We start from the raw sequence: 17,460 nt of genomic DNA on the forward strand, positions 1-17,460 counted from the left end.
AAGGCTGAGAATGAACAGCTTCGAGCGGCAAACGCAACACTCAACAAGCAGAGTAGAGCAAGAAAAACACAAATACGCAAAGGAGGTAGTATAATTATTGATGACGGATAGGCTCGTCAAGATCAAAAGGATGTTGAGCAGCAGATACAGCAAGATATTCGTCGAAGGCAAGGTCGGAGGCCATGGAATGAGACGATCAGGGCAGAGATTCTAATGAAGAGCATGGCGACGAATATTAATTGAATTCTAGCGTCGTGGTTGATTGTTTGTCTAACATTCTCAAGAAAGTGGTGCGGGCCGCCGGCTGGCTCGCGCTGGCAGCCCTGGACCCCCCACAGTCAAATTCTGGACCGAAATGGAGCGAAAGTCGGATCCAGCTACAATCCAATCCATACTGCTAAAGTGGTATTGACCATAAGCAGATTCTAATGTAAAATCTTTACTATAGAAACCTGTCATGAAAGGGAAAGCTACCAAACTAAGACTAGCTATTAAAATCACTGTAACTATAAGTTAAAGGTAAAAATGAAATTAACCCACCATATTTTCTTAAATATTGATTATCTAGTCCAAATTGATCACAAACTTTTGACGGTACAAAGGGACCATACTAAGTCAAGTGCGATGTGAAGCAAGGGACTGTTCATATGTGTAACGGTCCAAGCGAGTATATTGACAACTGGCTAGGTGACTATGAACAAGTATCCAAAGCTGAAGAAGAAAGAGAAAAGAGCAAGAAAGGAAGAGCTCGCAGAGCTCTTGTAGGCTTGCTTCTGTTAATCTCGCTTGTTGCTGGGGGTTACCAGTGACAAGGCTGAAGACAAAGGCGAGAGCGCAAGCCGAGCCACCATCGGGCTCAGCCCGTTACAATATGGAGAAACAGAATTCGTAGGCAAGCTGTGACTGAAGCTGTCGGATAAAATTGCCTCTGTTGATAGAACAAGCAAACTTGATGTAAATGCTGGCTGTCGTGACATCGGCTATGAGAACTGAAAATAGCCAGAAAAGGCAATTATTGCTTCGGACGAAGGGTAAGGTTTCTAGTATTAAAAGACGGCTGCAGACAGAGTCTGCAGCACGAACAACAAGAAGAACAATGATTTCGAGAAGAAGCTTGGTTTAACAATAAGTCTCATAACGTGACAGAAGCTATTGACGCAATGTTCACAACAGTCATTCCATAAGTAGGTCACATGGTTCCCTAAGAGGCTTGTTAGTATAAATGGATACTTGACATCCCCCATCTTTTTAGTGCTTGAGACATAGTAGTGCTACCTATGGTATGAAAGATCAATGTCTTGCCTGTTCAAGTGCATTAGAATGTTTTGCAACCCTTCATGCTTTTAGAATCCCGATCCAAATGAGACGGCTTTCCGCTTCGGGGTCCCCTAAGCCAGAGGAACGGTCTCGACTAATTAGTCGGCGACGTGGCTTAAAGGCAGAAATTTATTTGCGTCAAACCGGCTGGTGTCTCAGTTTGTCAACCGGCGAGGCTGCGGAACTTACTCCGGGGTTTGTGCATCGATGGCCCACGCCAGTCTGCCATCCTCGTAGGCCCAAAAGGGCCAACAATTATACACAACCGTTTAACGGAGACAAAGCATGTTACGCGATTTCAGGACAACTTATCAATAGAGTAACATTCAAAGCTCTTCTTCTCGCATCATGTAATCGAGTGTGGGTACGCATAATTATTGCACCACTCGAGGAATGTCGTTGAAAATATTGAAAGAGGTGCAGAATAACAAACTACGCAAGATCCATTTTCTGTGGATCTTGCTTCAAGACTAGCCTCACCCTCAGTCTGACCTGGCTAAAGTGCCACGATGGGACATACTTACTTTATCGGGCGCATAACTGTGGAAACACATGATGGGTTTAGGGTGTAATCCGCCCTGGCGCTTGCGAACATTGTTAATCATAAGAAGCTTTATTTGGCAAGGATGTATGGAGCGGGGGATGTCACGGTCAGCAAGTCGGGAGTTATTTGTTTCCTCGCACCACCTCCTCTGTATCCTTTATTTGTTCATCTAACTACTATATTTAGGCAGTCATTGTCAGCGTAAGCATAATAGAGGATGCCTGTGCCTCTTGGGATAAATTGTCCTGGATCAACTCGAATCTTCACTGGCCGGCTAGAGGTGCTTGAAATGGCAGAGTAGATCATGCCAGATCCACACGCATAAAGCAGTGGTACTAGGCGAATCGGTGCGCAATCGAAAGTACTGACTTGGGTCAAAAACCACCAGAGTCCATGCCAGCCATCTCGCATGGAACGATTGGAATCTGAAAATAAGATGCTAGAGGTTGAGATAAAGCAACTTCGGACGGAGGTAGACTTTCTCGCGCATATTCTCACAGTGCACAAAACACAGACCTGCAAAATCAAAACCCAAGAAAGTTCAGGAGAGCATCCAGCAGAGCTAGGGACGGAAGGAGTGTCATAAATGGTTTTTGTTCTAGACTTGGGGGTTTCTCGTTCTCTTTTTGTAAGTAGTATTTGGATGCTATCTTGTGATCTCGCTGTGGCGAAAGTCGCAGCACGCCGTCCAATTTTCTGAAACATTTGGTGTCCATTGGTGATCATGATACGTAGTGCCATGGTGCCATGCTTCGTTGTAACTGATCAATCGACATTAGACTCTGTTGCATTTGAAGCACCGAATTTAAAGCTCTTAATTTACATCAGTATGCAAGCGCTATTTATGTCTGCAGAACTTAAAAATAGTGATCGTGTCTAAATAGGGAACACAAGGAACCTCAACCCACGTACAAGTAAAGTGCGCACGCCACCTGCGGAAAGCAAAGTAACCAACCAGTATGACCTGTTATGTGTCATGACTTTGCAACCCATTCCTTGCCGCCGGAGGCGGCAACTCGGTATCACCACGCGTTGTCGTTGCTCCTGCCCTCTCCTTACCCTGTCGGGGACATCAGTTACAGATGCAACTGTGGCATCGTACATTCCCTCGTAGCGTCGCCTACTTTCAAATTCTGGGTTAGCTTAATTCTAGGGCTATGTGGCTATTTGCACGCCGTGCGATATGGTATTACAATACGATATTGCTCAAATACAGTGCAATACCGTATACCGTGCAGTGCAGCAAATTCCTAAACAATCCAGTCCAGTGCAGGGTTGAATAACTATTGTATACGGTATTTTGCACTATTTACTTCACTGCAGGAGCCAGGCGAATGCATGAAATGCACCCACGATGAATAATGGTAGGAACAGCAGGCCAGTATGTCCCAACACCGAAAAATACTTAAACATCTCCCAGCCACCAGAGGCGGCTAAGAATCGAGTAGCCTCAATCGATGTGAATAACACGGAGAATCGGCTGACAGGGACGATAAACGTTAAGACCGACCGTAGAGGCGCGTCGTAGCTGGCTACGATATGAAGAAGATTGTCTGCAATATTCGTCAATATTCCCGTTTCTGTAACTAGCAGGCGCGGCTGTGCATTTGAGATTGCGGGTTGGTTGTCACTCACAAATCCAATAGTAATACCTCACAGACGAAGGCTCGGTGCTAAGCGCTATATAATTGTGAACGTTTTGTCTTTGTAGTAAGAAAAAAATTCAAAAATCCAATTGGGATTTAGGCGTAGGTTTCACTCACAACTATTCAAGGCCCATTTCATGGAAGAAATGCCCAAACTTAGCGCTCCCACAGCCAGCAGCGCTGTGGATCCACGTACGAGCGCAATATTGGCCGCCGCTGCGTCACGCTTCTCGCGTAGTAGAAACAGATATACCGCCGGAAGAACCGCAATGAATAAGACGAGGCTAATTATGTCGTTGACTCGTTCCATGGTTCTGACTCGTTCTATTTCACTCCGTTGTTCCATGGCGGCTTTAAACAAAGCTACCGTCGCACGAGAGAATACTATTTGTCCCATGCCATAGATGGCCAGACCGGCAAGCCCAGCAAGAACACATCTTTGGGGGAGTGACGAGGCCAAGTCACTTCGAAAGGCCTGCCGAGTTGGGACTATTGTAGCTGCTGTCGCTGTTTCTGGCATGGAATTTTCTATGCCCATGGTATACAGTGGCATGAAGAACAGTATCACAAACCCTAGAGCTTGAACACATACAGATATGAGGACAACACTTCGCGCTTGATCGGCCGGGAATGTGAATGTGTACTCATTGCTACCGGAGGTAATTGTGAGCACATTGACGAAGCTGGTTATGAATGAGCTTAAGGAAAAGATGGCCCGAGCCCAAAAGAAGAAGGGCGCTCTGTGGCCAGTTATAGTGTCGGTTAGTTTCTCATCAAAAAGGGATAACACGTTGCGTAAATGCTCCTGTCACGACTGACCTGGACGTTCCCGGAGTGGCAATGGCCATAATGGCCATTACCAAGCCATTGTAAACTATGGTTCCCCCGCCGATAGCAGACAATATTGTCGCTCCATACACAGAGCTCAATGGGAAAACTTTGCCAAAGTAAGGCACCGTATACATATAGACGTCCCCCAAGATTAATCCAGTCAAGGACAAACAAGCGATGAGCCGGACACCCTTTTTGTCAGCTAGCATTCCAAACGGGATCGCCAAGAGCACTTCAATCGACCGTTGAACTACATCGATACGGTTCTGGTAAGTGCAGAAAATCTCGAAGCTGGGATGGTCCTCCATTTGTATACGTTCGTAGAGAAGTTGTCTTTTTGCGATATCGCCCATGGAGCGAGGGACCGAAATCATGAGGATGAGCATGACGGTGAGAAAGGATGTGACTCGCTCAGTAAAAAGTAGGGATAGCATACATAATTGCGGCTGCTTGCCATAATTGGCCGGAGGCAGATTGTCGGAAGATCTAGTTTGTAGTAGGTGATCTTCCTTCTCGGCTTCGTTGCGCGCCGATCCACCCTCCATTGTGAAACTGCGTATAAGAGAAGAACTGTCCAGAATAGCTGCTGGTTATATAATAAGATGGGCAGAGGCAGAGGAGGAGGAGGAGGAGGAGCAGAAAGATGAAGATATATTGACCTCGCTAATGAGTCATCATTTCACAAAACGGCATGTGTCGTGGGTTAGGCAGCCGGCGGAAATGGACAGGTTGCACTACCTACGCAAAACGAATCAGTCTTCGGTGGGGATCACTGCTGGTATTATAATAGGAGGAACAAAACAGGGTGGGGAGCATTACGTCGAACGAAGCGGCCGTCGTCAACAGTTGCCAAACTGGGCCATGGCCGAAGGTTGTGCCAGATAATCCTAACCTCCTCTGCGTAAATTAGTCTAAGACCCGTCAACGATAAACCGCAGCGCGCGAGACGAAGCTCTACCTTGGTGAGACATGATGCAGATTCCAGACTTATAGCCAAAACGACGGGCGAAAGACACGAAGAACTCATTGAAATGGGACCTAAATCGAGGAAACGGCGTCGACAATCCATCGAAGACAGTCGCGTTGGCTGTCCATTCACCGTGATTACCATCACCGACCAGAGCTCCGAACGAGCATCAAAGAAGAGAAAACAACACGATGGTGACAAGGTTGACAGGCAATTCACCAGCTCTCTCCCTTCAAGCCGCAAGGAAAGTTCATATCGAACCAAAGCATGGACATGTCGTATACCATAGAGCCGTTGAAACGCTGGCAGGATATGACGCGATATCACACATTTATTCGTAAGCTGAGTAGTTCCTATTGTGCGTCTTGCCCTTCGAGATTCCTCGTTGCTGCTTACGGGCGATATTCCCAGTCGGGCATGAGGTGGCTTTCTGACGTGGTTCGGGTTGACCGGAGAATGATTCGTTATCTACAAATCGGTTATGAGCTAGGCCCTTATATATCCAACTGAGTAAGGTGCTCGCCGCTATACTTTTGCCCAAGGAAATCGGCCAGAAGCGGGCAAATCTCACGTCGAAGCGATTGGCTCATTAAGCCGGACTTCTCCGCGAAACCTGATATTCTTATTGGGCAAGACTGAGGGGCCTCAAATCTACTGTGGCCGCTTCATCATGTCATGAATAAAAAATACTTGACTGCCATCTTTCGCATGCACTGTCTCATATCAAATTAAAGTCCTCATCACATAAGATTGGCAAAGCAGCCATGAACTCATGAACTATTACTCATACACTAAGGAAGTGCGAATAGGCGACCGGGCTATCTCAGCATTGACAGAACCCTGCAGCGTTTCAGGGGAAACCTAACCAACTCATACTCTCGAACTCATTGCAGACAGAACTCTCACTAGCAATTTGCTGTGTAGGCTTTTTTCATGCCTTACTTGACCTTGTCAATAAGCCGATCGTTACATAGGTCGATGGTTAGTATAGGGTAGGAATTGTAAGACGAGCCAACTCACCAAGTCACGAGACGAGACGGGAAACGATGGGTCATCCGTAGACTTATAGTCGTAATGTTTTTGTTTCCGCCGTACGAGTAGGTAATCATCCGCATCATAACGCCGGCTTAATTGGTCGCATCTTTTCATAAAACGAAAAGTTGCTCTAGCAAAATTGTCATTTGTCCTATCTCGTTTACTGACTGGAGGCGGATTCATTTTTAGAGAAGATATAGAGTGCTGTAGCCGGCTGGTCTCGAGTCTCAGCTTGCCACCTATCTGGTGGGTGGCTTATATGGCTAGTCATTGCTGTGTTGCGCAGCCATTGTTATTTGAAAGCTCTTTGGTCGGGAATAACGCCCTGTCGGCGATGGCGGAACCCTTGCCTTGTAAATGATCCAGTTTGAGCCTATTTGTCCCCTCTCTTCCTTGCATTATACGGAATGCAGCGTGCCACTTAGGTGCCTCGGTTGTGACTGTAATGGCTTTCATGGTTCGTTATCATGTGAGGTTTTTCGAAGCCATTGTTGGCTGGAAGTATATGCTCTAGATCGGAAATGCACGATAGCATTGCGGCGGTCGCTTTGTCGGGTAGCCGATGTGGGCAATCATGAACATTACAGACCTGATTCGAGCACTTCCTGTTCACACATAATGCGACATGTCTAGTGTAAGCGCTAAGTCGGACGTACCTGGCCATGAACTGGATGGCATGGTGCGTGGCATGTGTCGATAAGGGGATTAATGCCAGTAAACTTCGCTGGCTGGTTGGAACCAACGCACGTGACCACTTGGCTGATGTCTGCCAGCAAGGGAGTACGTGGGCACAAGTTCTTCCGTTGGAAACTGTGTATACAGTACACAATTCTTTTATGCACACTGACCAAGGACTCCCCTAATTTACATCATTGCCAAACCGCTGTATATTCTTGCATTCCAAAGAGCGACAGCAGCTACGTTTGCTACCTAATGAGCCACAAACTGTAAGGGAGAAAAGACACGCCCTTCACTGCGAGTTACTCATGCACTTCTGGCCTCAACTGTGTCGTAACATTTTCATCTGTTCAGGTCAATACTTACACAAGCCAACAAACAGGGTGAAAAGCGGTTTCTGGCCGCTCTGGCGCTGCCATTCTCAGTGGATTTTAAAACACGCCCAATCCCACCCCATGGGGTGCAATATACACACCCCTGGCTTCACATACAGAATGGTAATAGTCGTTTTTCGGCTGAAGAAACGAACTACCTCAAGATGCATCGTCAAAATGGGCTTTTAGAGAGAAAATGCGCTCAAACTATCATAGCAGCAAAAGCATTGACTTCTTAGGGTATTAACGTAAGTGTCTTGCAGACTTGTTTTCCGCCACATTTGGCCGTAGTAATAATGGCTGAATTGACGCCAAAATTAACCATAACAGCCTTTAAGGACGACAGTCACGGATATGATATAGTAGGAACGCCCAATATGGCTGTGAAAGCTTTCCTGGACTTTGTCAATTAATCACTGCCATTGCTTGAAATGAGGTTGCGTTGGACACTGTATTAATACGACAATTCGAGATTCCTTCCTGCCATAGCCCTCTTGCAGAAGATGGGGTAGGTGCCTGTACAGTGTGCGACCTATGGGAAATGCTCCTAGTACCACAGCAGTATTTTTCCTGGCAACACGCCGTGTAGCTTTGCTGGCTGGGCTGGTCATCAGCGGGAAACACGGCAAAACTTCGGCGATTGAGTGCTTTAGCGAACTTTCATAATCTCATTAGTGGCAGATACCTCCGCTAAATTTTAGGGTGAGTAAAATATTGAAGTAAATCATCCATAGACAGCCATTTTTTGTTCAATTGTTCAATCGACGACAATATTCAGTGTGAAACAGCTACTACGTGTGCCTAGAGAGGACCAATTCGGCGTTTGGCAGAAGCGCCTGTCTTGCCCCAATCCCATCCGGGAGGGTTATGAGTCTGCCGGTGAGACCCGTACTAGCCACATTGTTCAGCCACCAAAAATGGACTTTCAGGTGGCTGAAAACCATTGAAAATCGCTATTCTGGACTTGACTTGCTTTTCACCTGGTGCACGCCCTACTGTCTGATTTCATGTTACAGAACAAAGGCGGCCAAATAGACCCGACCCGCCGGGGCAGGCAGGCGCGCAGGTCGGGGTCGGACTGCAACAAAGGTTTCCCTTGATGAATGTCTCACGTTTACCTTTTTTGTCAATTTTCAGCTCAAGCTTACATTCTTAGCTAAGAACATCCAAAGCTCGAGCTATCATAGAACTGATGCCACAACAAGGATCAATCCAAGCCAAAAGCCATATAATATACCGACGTACGATCTTCCAGCCTCACTCTTTATAACACTATCGATAGTAAACCCCAACGTCGCATTCCATTTCGGTTTCCCTTGGCCGAGAAGTAGACTATCAGATCGTAGGCCATCGAGCGTGCCAGAGAAGCCAATATCGACACTGCCCACAATCTCCACAAGCGCAGACTTGGGCTCCATCTCGAATAAGCCAGTGATATCAATCGATGCAGAATTGTTATCGAATTGAACTTTCATTTGAGGATAGGGGATAGATTTAGTCCAGTCGATTTTGCCCAGATTAGAGTTATTGAAAGTAAATGGTTGCAATATACTTCCCGCGTAGAGACATTGTTCGATCTCAGAGGAGTCGGGTATACTGGAACCTGCGCATTGTTGTGTTAAATTGAGAGCAAAATTGGTGCCGAAGAAGCTGTCGTTGGCTGCGATCCCTGAGAATTGATATTGGACATCGGACGATTGGCTGGTGTTCAAAAACCAATTTGGACTTCTGGCCCTGTCAAGCAATCAAACATGTTAAATGTTAGTTGGTGGTCTCCCTACGCCACATAGCTATCAGAACATAAAAGATAGATTATTGCTATTAGCACAGAAAGAAAATACCTACCCGTTAGAGTAAACTTCATATGTTTGATACTTATCATCTTCGGAACCAGTACTGTTAGTGCCTTTTACCCGAGCCGCAATTCGGACGCGTATCGGATTGCTTGCATCCTCCCCTTCCGAATGATCAGAATGAATAGGCATTGAAATTGCCGCAACTGCATCCATGGAAGCATGTATTGTGCTGCCTATAAATCTTGCGCAAGGATTTGAACGAGGGTCATTATCGGAGCCATGGCCATCATCGTTGACATCTGGATCTTGCAACCTTAGAGTGAAAGTGACAGTACCATTATAGTACCTAGAAGATCATGCAGTTCAGTTGGCCAAAAGTTCGAAGAAGTTCCGATTCCAAGCAGATAAATTGAGGTAAAGATAGCTTACGAGCCAGTTGCATAGTAAAAGCCATAGTTTAGACCAGTGACATTCTCCGGTCGCAATCCAGACTTAAAGTCATATGTCGCATCGATAGAGGCGTATACAGACCCTAAAAGGGTAAAACTCACACATATGAGATTCAAAGGGTACATCGTGGCTCTGAATGGCTCAGAAGGGTTAGGCGCATAGAAATTTGCAATCCCTAGAGCACCACCGTTGTATTAATAATATTGTATCTCTGTTTGATACAGAATACAGTTCAAGAGTGCAGACCCTCGATCTGGCGGCCAGACCCTATTTCAACCCCGCTTTTGATTGGGCTGGCTGAGGAAATTCTGAAGAACTCGCTCGGGTGCTCGCGCTTTAGGATGACTACCAGGCACATATGGTTGCCAGTTCACCCAAAAAACTTTGCCCCACTGACTGATTTCAGTCGCATTCGCTTTGCTTGCCTGAAGGAGCGAATATTGAAGCACTTCTACGCCACACCACCAAAAAGCACCACACGTTCCATGGGTACATGAAACTCTTATTGGCGGTTTCAGGACCCGGACGCCAATCTGTCGCCCTGGTACTCAGGGTTTCAGGGGAGTAAATGTGTGAGGCTGGCCTGTTGGAATACCAACTGGCTGGGCATGCTATCACGGCAAAAGTATAACAGCCCCCTATTGGCCATACTGCTTATGTCTAGAAAAATAGAGGATAACCCATAGGAAGCCACCTGTGAGAGTGGACCGACTACTAGCCCCCCGGGCCCTAGCAGCCCAAACTCATCCTTGTGATGCTGAGCAATCACGTCGAGACTCATCTTCCTTACGTTCTGTTGCGCTCCAAATCCTTGAACCTTGAGTGCCGACAGCCCGACCAAGTGAGGCGAATGACATATTGCATCCGTACTAGGGAGTCCCAGTCCCTTAGGCAGTTCGTACGTTTGCTGTCCAACCTCCGTCTCATCATCTTGTCATATACACCACGCTCGTTCACCGTGAGCGATTCGAATCAAAGTTTCTGCCAACACTCTCCGTTGCCTGCGGAATCGTAACACAATCTTGATTAGCACAGAAGCCACTACGTGCAGTACGTTGGTGTCCACCCCATAACGTGTCAAGATGCTGCGACGCTCTACCGGTTAATTGTGTTCGACTGTGATCACGCTGGCCATTCACTTCAGAATGTTTCTCGACAGCCTCACTGAGACTCAACGCGGCTGGCGTCAGCCCCTGCACCGGTTTGGCGTGCTGCATGCTTCTAGCCTTCTTGTCTCCCCCGCACTCAGCAGACGTGTGGAGATTTAACACACATTATAATCGAGGAGTTTGACAAAGTTCTTGGACCATGCTGTATGGCGAAGCATGAACACCCCCCACTAAGCTGAGTCTTGATCACTACTTTCATAGTTCACAGCCTCGGCGTTCTTGCGATATCCTTCCAGCTCGAGCATCTGACCGGTCAGGAGACTACTTGCCTTCAGCAGACACAATTGAAGGATGGAGTGCCTTTTAGTCAGGAACCAAAGCCCAAGGCGGCGCGTTGATGACGCAATAACCCATTTGTTAGGTGCTCCCATCAGCTGATGAAGTGTGTTTACAAGCTCGAGCCTTGTTCCTCCTTTCCGGGCGCCTGTGTCAGACGTTTCCATCATACTTGCAACTCTACTTGGCGGAATTTGGTAACGAAAAGGTGTGGAAAAGTGAAACGCAGAATCAGGAGCAAGTTGATTCTTAATTCTGGTTGATAGTATCCTCAGCTGGCACAGCCCAAATGCCCAATCTCCACAGCGACCGCAGGTACCCACGTCTCTGAGCCGCTTGTTTACGGGACGGTTGGCCATAACTCATGTCACTCTTGTGGTCCTCCTTTCAGGCAGCAGTCCACAAGAGCAACCGCTGAGCGTACGAATAGTGGAGGTCGCCCAATGATTGTGCCATTAGGGTCCCAAACAAAGTAGATAATTCCGGCCAACCGCAACGTTGAGAAAGATTGGTCGATTTGGATGAGCTGTTTGCAGCCTTATCGCCGCTCTCCAAGGGCCCTTTTCCATCCAGACTGGTTGTCCTCATTGGCAGCCTTGCATTCAATCCAGAGGTAGTCCCTTGAAGTGAACTGTGGAGGTAGATTCTGTTGTAACGGGCCTGGAGTCAACTAGGAGCTGGTGCAAAAAGCACCATCAGTCCTATCAGTCCCACGAAGAATGTCAACGGCAAGATCCCTTGTCCTCACTGCACCAAGTCCTACCTCCATGCCAAGCACCTGAGGCGCCACACCTTCGCCGCAAGTACAATTCTAGGCCCTATCTTGTCTTTTCGCACGGTTTGCACATACTAACCACTCTCCCAAAAGGACGCTGGCGACCCCCCCTACACGTGTATACTTTGCCATGATGCCTTGTCTAGAAGCGACATTTTCAAGCGCGACTTCCAGAGGTGCTCCATTCGTCGTGGAAATCACACCGGAGTAAGCCACTTATGTCGCTTGTTCCACCATCACGCACATGTTGAGGATAATGCTCGGGCTCAGAAGGTTGGTGGTCCTCGCAAGTTGGGTGGCATAAACCACCTTAGTTTGAACAACATGGCCTCCGACCGCATTATTTTATTCATCCCTCGTGCATGGGTCTCGTCACTGATGGCATGGGCAGCGAGGGCTGGTGACAAAAGTTGTCTGTATCGTTCCACCAGCGCCAACCAGGACCCAAATGAAATGGTCCTCGACATGTGAGCCTCTCAGCCCTATGGGCTAAGGTATCTTGCCTAGTTACAACAAGTCCTTGGATTCAAATTGAATGCGTATGTCTGTTGATCCTGCGGGGACCAACAGTCTAGCCTTGATTGAAACTACCTCTCAACAATCTCTTTCATCTTACGAATTGGAGAGACGAGATCGAAGATTCCTACGTCGAAGGTAATGGGCAGCGAACATGCTCAGTTAACCGTTGATAACGGAATGGGCGGGTTAAGGGAATGATTGGTCATTTAGTATGAGTGAGGCTCTACCCTCTAGACATGATATGACACAAATCATTATTAGACCCGCTGGACTGTATTACTGCCTCAATCTGCTTTTGCTTTACTCTACAATCAGAGCGGCCTCGAGAGTCAGTGCCGTTCTGGAGCCTGATAGACTCGCTGCGAGACACATACTCGTCAAAGCTCGTTCGATAAGTAATGTTACCCCGTTGCAGGACATTGCACATACCGGGAGTAATATGTGCTGTGTATCTGGAAGTGGACTGTTCCTGGAAGTGGACTGGTGTCTGGAAGTGGACATTGTATTGGACTGACTAGCGCTGGGGGCGGCGGGACGGGCCGTGACATCTGAACAACATATTGAGATGACAGTAAAAATGGCTCAGTCAAGATGCTTCTCGAAACGGGGAAGGCATAAGGAGAAGACCAGGGTAAGATGCCGGAGAACGCTCTGTCTCCCACAGACATTTTCCTAAGACTTAAGAGTTTTAGCAAAAAGAGAAGAAAAGAAGAGACCTAGGAGACATACAACGACTAGTGTTCGCTGGGCATTGCCGTCCTAGCCACTTTACCGACTTGACTCCGAGAGAGCTGACGGGCCCGTCATGCCGCGGCCGAAATTTGAACTCGCCCGACCTTTATACGGTGGGATATTAGTACTGCAACTGCAAGAGGGCCAGCCCCGCAATCCACCCACATACACACACACATCAACGACACACTCATCGCAGCACCCGCCTTTTACAATGCCGCCACGCCGCCAAATTAAGGATTTTCGAGAAGCCATCAAGATAAGAAGAAATAATAGCCATTCGAATAATTAGATCTATGCGTTTTTAAACGAATTGCTTCTAGCTTATAGTGGCAGCACTGTCTTGTTTTGTACCTTTAAGAGACAACTGTCTGATTGGGGTCTAACCGCTTTAGTCCCAAGCCATTAAAGGCTTTAGCCTTTATATGAGGACATCTGCGATCTGTACTATAAAGGAGTATTAATTCAAGATATCCTGGCTAATATTAACTCCCAGCTCTAATTAAGAAATAATATACCTATCAGCGAGCAAACCTTGTACAATCAACTTAAATGCTGGGGTTTAAACAGCTGGCATAAAGCTTTAGAGGTCTCTAAAGATCTAATTAATTGGGTTAAATACTACTTCTTTAACTTTAGCTTCTCTAATCTCTTAATCCTCCGTGATCTACAACGAGAGGGTTATTCTGAGGCAAATCGATAGATAATACAGCGAATCCAGTACTGCTATGGTATAAAGCAGCGACATTAAATACACGAAGAAAGAGAAGAAACCCTCAACCGTGCAATTTAATTCCTGCACTAAGACCTTTAGCAGAGCACAGCTATCCTTGGTTTTAGTAAAGGGCTTCTCTATTAATATGTTTGTTAACAAGCACAGCTAGCTGTATCACAACGCCATTTATATGATTATTATTGCTCTGCTTTTCCTAAAGAAGTTGCAGGTCGCCGCGACAGCAATTTTAAATAACGCGCAGACTTTAAAGTACCTGGCCCAAACTTCCTATGGTCTCTTGATGGCTACGAAAAGCTAAAGAGGTTTGGATTTCAGATTTACAGCTGCATTAATGCGTATTCACGATGTATTATCTGGTTCTTTATTGGAAGGTCAGCTATAACTTTAATAAGCACTTTAAAGCAGTACCTCCAGGCGGTTTAAAGACTACAAATGCGACCCTTTTTCACAAGATCTAACCATGGCGTTGAGACCCCTCTGTGGGCAGCAGCACAGGCAGCCCTTACAAAAGCCAGTCCAAAGAAGCTTAAATACACTAATGAAGACGGAATTAGCCACTACTACGAACAAGGTGATCGGCTAGATAGCTGTTATCTCTATAGACCAAGCATAAGAAACGTGAAGATTGAATCCTAGTGGCGACAGCTATAAGGAGGCGCTATAGATCGTTGGATCACCTTCTTTAATAAGCTTGCCGGCTACGCGATTTTTAGGGATAATAACCTCGCTAATCAGATAGCTATATATGCTATCTATAGACCTATCATTCAAGACAAATTAGGACAATTTGTGCGGCTATAGAACAGTCATATTATCCGTAAACAACCAAATCAACTAAACGTTTAATCGGGCGTCCTAATGGACCTATATCATACCACAGAAGACCCAAATTGGGGCGTCTCTCTTAGCCAAGATGACAATAGCCCTAATTAGCAGTTACTTTATAATATGTTGAGTCCGCTACAGCATATTGACATTGACACGCTGCTGCCAGAAGAGACAGAGGCCTGGTGTAATCAGCGGCTGCAAGAGATCGGATTTTAGGCTTGCCTAGATCTTGAAGATAACTCTAAACGCCCCTATGCGGACAAATTTATTCAACTACAAGATTCTATTAAAAGTTATTAAAAAACGGGACATCTGCCAATCCTATAGCTTACACCTATTTCTACGGGCGGCGCAGTAGAATATAAATGCCTTCTTTAACGCAATTACCTTGCTAACCCGAGCCTCTCTAGAGACCCTCTTCCAATAGCATTTAATGCACAAATAGCTAAGATACAACAAGAAGACCTCACTCTTAATTAGACGTCAAAAAATCACCAATTTAGGTATCCTCTGTTACTTCTAGGGTAGGAGGTGCAGTTAAGCTGTAATTACAGCTTTTGTGTCACTGCGGCTAAGAGCAGGGGCCATCGCAATTTCCTCCTTACTAACATGTCTGCCACATTCATAACAACCTTTCTTCCAAGTAACTATTTCTACCTTTGAATAGCTACTATACTTCAATATCCTTCTGCTAACGTTAATTAGTTGCCGTTATGCCGGCCAAGGCTCAATCGATCAGTGTTATCTGTGATAGCTACCCACGACGAATTCGGCACGCTGATATACGACTTGAGAATCCAAGTGTGCCAAGATGCGGTTTCTGCGGCAAACTCTGGCCACAAGAAATCATTGTGGATAACTCTAATAGCGAGGTTATCTTAGAAGCTAGCCAACAAAGATTTACATCCTCAACGACCGGCTATATCACATCGCAAGGAAGAGCTCTATCTGATCTAACGAGGTCTGCATCTCCTGCGTTATCTTCCTCATTAGCACTAGGTCGATCAGTCAATCTCAAGCAATTTAAGCACTTTAAGCAGATGAGGCGCGAAGCCAACCAGGCCACAAGAGCAGCCAAAGAACCCTCACCTTTCAATAACCCAATTGGCTTAAAGATCCAGGTAAAAGCCCTACATTTAGATGGCTATAATCTTAGAGGAGGCTTCTTTAAAGCCAATAAAATAACTTCACTTGGTATTAAGGTACAACCAGTTGCGTATAATTTCTATTACTAACTGCTATTTAGGTGGCCTAGATCTTCCTCTTATCCCTTAGAACACACTATAATCGATCTCAAAGGATTGTTTTACTTCTAAATACCTTAGCAACCTCTGGAAAGATTCTAACGCAACTGATTGACCAAATATAGTATTTAGGGTATCTTTTGAGAGAATTAGCAAATCAGAGACAGGGACCTTTATCTCTGTTGCCTTTAAACGCAAGCCTTTTAAATCAATAGCTGATATTTTTAATACTGATGCTAATTACACTTGGGCCATTAAAGATGGAAGAGCTGTTCTCTGGATTGATATCCAATTTACAGGCGATCAGCTAAAACCACAGCCAAAGAAGCCTCAAATTAAATCAAAAGGAAGAAGCTAACAAATGACTTCAAACATATTGGTTAGCGACTCTATTAAAGTAGCAACTCAATTAGCTTTAGCAGACAATATAGAAGAGGTCAAAGGGGAGTTAACTCGTGAGGTTATTAGCCTCAAAGCTTTCCCGCCTATAGAAGTCGCTAAGAGCGACTCAGATGCTCAGCAAGGAGATTAGGAAGAAGAGGCACAGTTAGAAGGCGATAAACCTCAGACAGATTTAGCTGGAAAGGATCAGGAAGCTCTACAGGAAGGAGAAACCCATCAGAGTCACCAGCCCGCAAGGAAACAACTACAGGGTCCAACATTAGATAGCGATAATAAGCCTTTAATTCCTCGATTAAGTCGCTATGGTCGCGCAACACGGGCAACCATTAAAGCACAATCATCGCAATCATAATCTGGCCATTTTAAACAGCTCAATAAAACACATCTAAAGCCGACGACCTACTTTTGTAGAACCCGTTATAATACGCGATGGTTAGAAACAGTGTAGTTCGCATTGGCAATACAACCGATAAATCCTCATCAATATAAAATCGCTGAAATTTGATTAACTTGTGGTTATTTTGCTCGAAAAAGAGCCTCGGAAGCCTAGCACGGGGCTTCCTGATTTTTTGCAGGTTGGGTTGTGTGTACCACTTGTGTTTTGGCCCTCTTGCAGTTGGAGTACTAATATCCCACCGTACCTTTACCCGAAACGCCCGCCTGGACCCGCTTTTTCCGTCCTCTCCGTGTCTCCATCCTGCCACCGTTTTGCTCACTCTCCGGCGTCTTCACTCCGATACCGAAGCGCTGGGCAATAGACTACCACCCGCCGTGCACTGCACACGCCCTTATGTTGCCTATTTTCGACCCTAGGCCTCGCATGAATCCCTCACTCGTTCTGGGAGGCGCCAGATGCCCCTTCTCGCCCTTTCTATCGACATTGGGGTTTTCCACATTGGGCTCGGCTGCCCATGGCCGGGTAATGCGTACTCAGTCTACAGTAGTCATGGACGCGCCCGTGTTGGTCAGACCGTGGACATGCCACCTTACTATATCTGTGCGTCTCGTGGCTATGGCCTGCGGTCTGCTTTGATCCTGGTTATGGTCTGATAAATAAGGAGGGCCGCGCCTCCTTCATGGCGCAGGAGAGGCGATTTGACTTTCATGCTTTCCCATGACCCCGTAGTCCCATCCTCGTGTT

General features: G+C 46.2%; 2 protein-coding genes across 2 annotated transcripts; both read right to left on the bottom strand.

The window, feature by feature from the left end:
* Window positions 1–3,175: 3,175 nt before the first annotated feature.
* Window positions 3,176–4,883, bottom strand: VFPPC_18209 (hypothetical protein; the record flags this gene model as incomplete). Its single annotated transcript, XM_022429858.1, has 4 exons — window positions 3,176–3,414; window positions 3,497–3,541; window positions 3,625–4,247; window positions 4,327–4,883. 4 exons carry the CDS (start codon window positions 4,881–4,883, stop codon window positions 3,176–3,178), a joined length of 1,464 nt encoding a protein of 487 aa, XP_022285135.1.
* Window positions 4,884–8,525: 3,642 nt separating this feature from the next.
* Window positions 8,526–9,763, bottom strand: VFPPC_12538 (hypothetical protein; the record flags this gene model as incomplete). The annotated part of the gene is made up of 4 exons (XM_022428837.1): window positions 8,526–8,529; window positions 8,638–9,126; window positions 9,238–9,534; window positions 9,618–9,763. 4 exons carry the CDS (start codon window positions 9,761–9,763, stop codon window positions 8,526–8,528), a joined length of 936 nt encoding a protein of 311 aa, XP_022283890.1.
* Between the last annotated feature and the right edge of the window lie 7,697 nt (window positions 9,764–17,460).

The sequence above is a fragment of the Pochonia chlamydosporia genome (assembly GCF_001653235.2).
Source record: "Pochonia chlamydosporia 170 chromosome Unknown PCv3seq00008, whole genome shotgun sequence".
Taxonomy (NCBI): Eukaryota; Fungi; Ascomycota; class Sordariomycetes; order Hypocreales; family Clavicipitaceae; genus Pochonia; species Pochonia chlamydosporia.